Below are 7652 nucleotides of genomic sequence, written 5' to 3' on the forward strand. Positions count from 1 at the left end.
CCCCCATAATGCCCCGGAATTGGTATTTGGGGTGCTATAGATATGATGTGGCGAGAGGCACTGCTGCAAACTAACTAGCCTAATTACACTTATTTAGCTGAAGCTAGATTTTTATAGATTTAAATTATATGTAAGAGTAATTATCTAGTCATTTAGATATTTTTTCTAAAGATAATGATGTCTAGTAAGTTAACTCAAAATATAGTTTCACATTTACTTTTGGGGCAAATAAAGAAAGGTATCTACATCATACAGTATATAATCTCATGTATATTTATTTTAGCTTGACATCAATCTTTCTTTATTTGTAAGTTATCTCATTTCACTTTCAAATTCTCTTGTTCCTTCAAACATTTCCATTCTTTCCTTTTCGTGTCAAGCTCTAGATCATATCCAAAAGAAAGAGAAGCATGATCAATACAATGAAGGTGTTACAACATGAACATCAACTAACTCTTATAGATTTAAATCCAGAATATCCAAATGATAACGTTTACGATGATGAGTATGATTTGATTAAAAATCAAGCCTTTAATTGTTCATGTGGTCTTTGTTCTCGAGAAATCACTTTTTTTCACAGGTATTACTATAAATGTGATCAGTGTGACTACTCGCTCCACAAATTATGCAAAGAACAACAGTTTCCAACAAAGTTGGAACACGCATCCCATGAAATTTTTCACCCTAGCCACCAGCACCCACTAATTCCCCTTTTTAAAGAGCTTTTGGCAAAATGTGATGCCTGTGGAGAGCAACAAGAAGGAGTTTTCTATCATTGTTCCAAATGTGTTTGTTCCACATGTGTTTCTCCTTTCATCCATAACGATTGTGCTTTCCGGGAGAAAAGGTTGCACATTCAACAAGATGCACATGATCGTTTCTCTCATGCTCATCCACTCATCCTTACGTACTCCTTTCCAAAAGCCGACCAAGAAGCCAAATTTAATCCTCCATGTAGGATATGTGAGCAATCCTTTTCTAATTATGAGAACCTTTGGGTTTATAAATGCGAGAAATGCAGATATTATGTTCATCTTCATTGTGCAAATTTAAGATTGAAGCCCTCCTATTCAGGTAATTCTATTACTTATTTTTGTAATGGGCTAACTGCATAAAACGAAAGATAATATATCTTCTTTCTACTATTTTATATATAATACAAAATTGTTTCGATTGACAGGAACTTATGTTAGCTTTTTAGTTTTATTTTAATTTTTAGTTTCAACCTTTATATACACTTTTTAACTTATTAACTTTTTAATTGTTTTATTTCTCTTTAGTAACATACATTCATTAACTTAGGAAAACAAACGTTAAATACATAGTTGTGTTTATTTGTTCTCAACATTTCGACATAAATCTACTAAACATGGAGTTGTATTCAAAATAAATAAACTATACCTAGTATTAGTATCCTAAAGAAAGGAACCGATATCGACCAAACAACATCGGTATTGGTATTGGTATTAACGAAAACGGTTTTGGTATTTGTTTTAATGGTTTTCGATTATTGCATAACACATGTCGATAGCCTTATGGTACCGGTAACTAACCGAACCGATACTAACCAAATATCGAAACCGGTATCGATACCATCGGGACCAGTTTTGGTATTCGTTTTATGGTTTTGAATCAGTATAAAACACATGTCCATATCTTTCTAGATACATCATACCATTAATGTTTGGGTTTTATCTTTTGGTTCTACGGTAGCTTCATAACGTATAATTAAATCTAATAATTTTCCCTGTGGCATCGCACTAAAAGAAATTACCGCCCGTATACAACATATATTTCTTTTTAGGAGGTGCTACATCTACCCAATCCATAGTTTTTTTACGTAAGTAGTATTTTGACCCGTGCCGTGCGTTGCGGCAGCAACATTGCTTTTGTAATTTCGTTACTTGCGTAACGATGATGACATTACGTGTGGTGCTCGCGCATGACGTTACATGTTTTTTACTTTATTAGAGACGTTACGTTCGTGACGTTAACATCATTAGACATAGATAATAAAAAAAGAGTATAAATGTCTCGGACATTGCAGTGTAAAATTGTAAAAGTAATTTAGACAATAGCGTACTGTCGTAAAAGTAACTTAGACATCAACGTGGTTAGGCATATATAACAAAAACATAATAATGTGTCGTACGTTACAATGTAAAGTAGTAAAAGTAATTTAAATAATGAGTTGTCAATTTAAATCAAATTTGTCAATTACCAAAAGTTAGAAGTGAATGTGTAACTTACTTAAAAATAAGGGTTAATAGTGTTTCATGCCAAAAGTTTGAGGGTATAACCTGCATGTTGCGGCGAGTGTGAACTCCATCGTTTTCGGTGTGCCCATATAGCAAAGGAAATAGAAAACTAAAAACAATATAGTTGTAACATGTATAAAACGTATTTATTTGATTTTCCTTAGATTATTGTGGGAGAGAACCATTTTAAAAATTATTACAAAATTTTTAGTTGATTATAATTAAAGTTAAACAGTAGAAAGAAAAGGAAAAAATGTATGAATATAATTTATAGGAAGATAAATGTTTACACAAAATACAAAATAAGTTTTTTTATTGATATGCAATTAACAATTGAATTCTTTGTTCCGAAAGAAATATAGTGGAAAGGTAAGATTAAAAAAATACAGAAAAAGGAAACACCTTAAATCACGCTTTAAGGTCGAACTCGGTTTGAAGTTTTGAGGGTTTAGGATCAAATACAAAAGAAATATAAATAAGAAGTGTAAGAAAGATTCTAGTCCATTGATTAAAGATTTCGAGTATTGAGATTAATTTTATGAAAAAAAAATAATGGTTCCATTTTCTCTCTCTACATTTAAAACACATGCTATTTTCCTCATCAATTTTAAACGTCTATAACTTTTTGATACACCATTTTTTTTTTAAATTCACCATAATAACGATACTTTTTTTTATCTTTAATGTGAGTATGATTTTATTATATAAAGATAAAATAAAAAAAAAATATTTTTACTGGGTTTTCTTTTTATTGTGTTTAAGATTCCGATTATTGTGTCTTTCAACTAGGTTTTGGTCCTTATGTTTTTTTTTTGCTAAGGTTTCTATATAGTGTTATTATCAAAACTTATAACACAGCGTTAATTTGGGTTAAGTCCATTGCGTTTTTATCAAGACCTATAACACAATGTATGACACAATGAAAATGGTGTTATATTTGGATTTTCTATACATTGTGTTATAGGTTCTGGTCATTGTGTTTATTTTGCTATCGATTGTGTTTTAATATGTTGTTAATTGTGTTTTTGTTTTGTTGTCCGTTGTGTTTTAATCTGTCGTTCACTGTGTTTAAGTCTATTGTCCATTGTGCTTTTGTATCGTTGTCCATTATGTTTTGTATCGTTGTGCTTTGTGTTTTAATCTGTTGTTCATTGTGTTTTAGTCTGTTGTCCATTGTGTTTTGTAGCATTGTCCATTGTGTTTTAACTATGTTGTTTATTGTGTTTTAGTCTGTTGTCCATGTGTTTTAATCTGCTGTCCATTGTGTCTTTTATCTGCTGCCATCAATGGTGTTTTTAGTCTACTTTCTACTGAGTTTTTAGTTTGATACTCGTTGTATTTTACGTTATCTCCATTTTGTTTAATCTACTGTCCATTGTGTCTTTTATATGTTGTCATCGATTGTGTTTTTGATCTACTTTCCATTGTGTTTTACGTTATGTCCATTGTGTAATACGCAACTGGGTTTTCTCATTGTGTTTTACGTTATGTCCATTGTGTAATACGCAATTGGGTTTTTTGATTTTTTTTAAAATATAACAATAGGGTAATCATATTAAAGAAAAAAAGCGCTCGATTTTTATGGTATAATTTTTTTTAGAAAACAAATGACGTATAAAAAAGTTGCGGACGTGTAAAAAATTGGGGGTGGGGGGAAGCATGTGACTTGTATGTGCATAATCTTTTTATTCTATTTGGCAAAATTACCTGTCCCCACATGATTTTTTCTTGAACACTTGTCAATAGTGATTTCATATACTTCTTATTTTTAAATCCTTTGTACCATAATTCAACCCGAACTTTTGGAGGCCACATTAATTAGCCACCTGAGCCAACAATTTTATTGTTTATGCATTTGCTTTAAGGCTATGCGGTATGGTGACCATCCTTCTTTGGAGGCTGATCCGTCACGTAGGCGCTACATCATAGTCCTATAGAGGACGATCCACCATGGCAAAACACACTGGAAATGGGAGGATGATCCTACCCCACTAATTATAACAATTAAATTATTATTTTTTTTAATTTTTGCAAACCAAACACTGGAAATGGAAATTATTTTGTCCTGTTCTGCTTCGTCCCCAACATCTCCATGGAGACGGTCACGACGCCGACGGGGAGGGGCGGGATGGTGTGCGGTCCGTCGCCGAGGCTGGATGGGTGGGGGACGCTCCCCATACGGTCTAGCCTAAGAATATTATATAAACAAACAAATGTCGTTGACTTTTGATGTAAAGCCGACGCCGACATTTGTTTTGAAGGGTATATATAATTGTCTCCTTCGTTGTCAAATCACTTAGATTTACTCTAGATTTATTCATTTGGCACCTAATTTTTTAAAAAAAGTTTTTATTATTTTGAAACATATGTTTTACATACTATCCATTTTTTAACTTTTTCTTTATTCACTTTTAAAGAATATTTGATTGATGATTGTAAACCATGAAATTGAGTGGTGGACATTTGGGTTTCCTTTATACCTGTCAACATACTTACATTTCCGTACATTTATATGTAAAATCTTTATATTAAGTGATAAAAATCGGTATATAGATAATAGATGTATGTTTAATTTTGGTGCAATGTTATATATTTATACACACACAATAACAATTGCATGAAAATGTAATTTTATGACGTACAACGGTAAAACGCAAGTAACACTAGTTGTTGAAATGAAAAAAATAACAAAAAATATATACATGACGCAATAAACTACTTTTATAAAAGCCTGTTGTTTCTTGTTCTAATAATTATTTAATGAACATGTATTGTATGACTCATTAGGTACGGATATAACCATATCAAGCAATAACGAAGACGATTCTAATGTTCTCCATCTCCCATTCACCGATCAAACTTACAACATGATTAGTGATTTTCTTTTCAAGAAAACTATTGAGATGAGTCTAACTCATAATAGTCATAAGCATCCACTGATTCATGTGGACACACCAACCTCCTCAAGAATACCAAAATTATCCTTTCATGATCTGATGAATAAGAATGAAGCTTTATGCAATGGATGTCTGAGACCAATCACGGACGACATGGCGTTTTACAAGTGCACATTAAATGATCAGGTATGCAACTTTGTTCTCCATGACTGGTGCACCCGGTTGCCTGCTGAATTAAAAGGCTATAGAGGTCACCCAAAACATACGCTTCTTCTCTTGCCAAAGGCGCGCCATAATGTTCTTGGCGCGTTTGTATGTAACACATGCGACGGTTTTTGCAATGGATTTGTTTACGCTTGTGAAGAATGTAGTTACTACGTCGATGTTATTTGTGCACTCCTACCCAAAAAAATCATACATAAATCTCATCCAAATCACCCACTTTCAAGAGTTGAGAAAAGACTGGGCAAAGATCGTTGTCGTATGTGTTTGCGTGATTTCGTGCATGACAAAGAAGTCTCGCTGAGTTGCGAAACTTGTAAATTTCATCTACATCCCGAGTGCGCTATCTCACTACCCCAGGCAATTACGCACAAGTATGACAAGCACCCAATGACCCTAACTTACTCCCCAGCTGAAAACTATGGTGGTGATTATTTCTGTGAAGTTTGTGAGGAGGAACTTAATCCTAATGCTTGTTTCTATCATTGTGATAAATGTGAGCAGTCCATGCATTCAACTTGTGCTCCATTATTGCCTAAAAGCAACACATATATCTATGACTATGGGTTAAGTGTGACAAGTGTTTCTGGTTTGGTGAACATAAAGTTCGGAAGCATTCATGAGACTCAAGATCATGAACACCCTCTTTTGCTTATGCAAGGGACTGAAAGTGATGGTGATTGCACCAAGTGCCATGGCAGATTGAATGGCTTTTTCATCTTAAAGTGTCTAGAGCGTAAGTTTGCGATTCATATACATCATTACTGGTGGTGATGCTTCATCTCTTTGATATGCACGTTTCAAATATTGTATTGTTGATCATTCAATGATTTCTTTATGATAATAAATATATACCTTTATATATAGTTGATCTTTTATTTCAGTCTCAATTTATAGATATAACACATTACCTGTTAATAAAATTAAAAAAAGTACAATTTTAGGATAACAAGTGTTTCGGATCAATTTGCCAACAATAGTTCAAGATAGTTTACGTGACGACTCTGATCAAGAGAATGGAATTTAGCAATGTTTACATTTAACTCCAAATTGAGTCAAATCTATTTGACTAGCCTTTAGGACCTGCATACATAAACTTAATATATCTATTGTATAGATATTGTGTAATTAGGAAGTAAGGAAATGTCAAATGCATGTATCATCACATAAGTGAACGAATAGGGTATGGTGATGGTCCTCCAAGCGAGGATGATCCGCCACGTAGGCGCCACGTCATAGTCCTCCCAAGGATGGTCCATCCCACAAAACTAGGGGGTATGGGAGGATGGTCATAGTCATAGTCCTCCCCACCACTTTTATGTTTTTTAATTTTTTTAATCTTCTACTTTTTTTTTATCATTTAACAAATATATTAATAAGATGTAAAAATACAATGTAAACCAAATATTGTCAAAAGCCTTAGAATTTTAAAATTAGATTAAAGAAAGGCCTGAATGTGTATCCTTAAAAGCCCAGACGATACTGGGTTACACAAGCCCATACATCCCAATCATTCACCTAAAACCCTAATCAGGTTCACTTATCACATATTTTGTGGCATCTACGCAAGCCTCTTCCTCTATCGTCTCTTACCTTCTTCACTGGTCCATGTTAAAAAATTCAATCAAACAACAGCAATCAAATCAAACAACATCAATCAAATCTCATATTTTCTTCTACTCCTCTCTTTCTCTAAACAAAGAACAACAGAAAGAAACAAAGAACAAAGCCTTGGACCCCACTTTTTTGTCCTTTTGTGCGCATCGCAAACGTCTAGTTGGTGCCGAAGAGGACAGGGATGGGGGATGGTGTAGCGGCCGACGACGATCCACGATGGTATGGGGACGTCCCCCATACCGCATAGCCTCAACTTGTTGGTGGAAAGGAGGATTCTACAACAACTCCATTAAGAAGCACTTAACATAATTATCCGAACATAGTTGACATAATCATCATAAACATAATTAACACGAATACTAAGAAGTTTGTCAACCTTTAGCACAAACTGAAATTGAAATGGTCAAATAATGGATGTTGGCAGATGCGTATAAATGACTATGCTTTCAAACTTTTAAAACTTAAACCAACAAAATAAAAAACAACATAAGTAAAACTTTAAATGAACAGACACAAATGAACATAAAAGAGGACATTACCAATCGTTCGCGAACATAAACAAACAAACGCAACCTCTGTTCAAGTTCGTTTGTTTAACTTATCAAACAAAATTTCTTGTTCATGTTTGTTCAAATGAACAAACATTAACGAACTTTAT

The 7652-nt window shown here is 33.5% G+C and overlaps 1 protein-coding gene across 1 annotated transcript; it reads left to right on the forward strand.

Moving 5' to 3' along the window:
* The first annotated feature begins 361 nt into the window (after positions 1-361).
* Positions 362-6236, forward strand: LOC110894035. Its single transcript, XM_022141193.2, has 2 exons — positions 362-1074; positions 5046-6236. Exons 1-2 carry the CDS (start codon positions 411-413, stop codon positions 6149-6151), a joined length of 1770 nt encoding a protein of 589 aa, XP_021996885.1. The 5' UTR covers positions 362-410; the 3' UTR covers positions 6152-6236.
* The last annotated feature ends 1416 nt before the right edge of the window (positions 6237-7652 follow it).

This window comes from Helianthus annuus, chromosome 12 (assembly GCF_002127325.2).
Source record: "Helianthus annuus cultivar XRQ/B chromosome 12, HanXRQr2.0-SUNRISE, whole genome shotgun sequence".
Classification (NCBI taxonomy): Eukaryota; Viridiplantae; Streptophyta; class Magnoliopsida; order Asterales; family Asteraceae; genus Helianthus; species Helianthus annuus.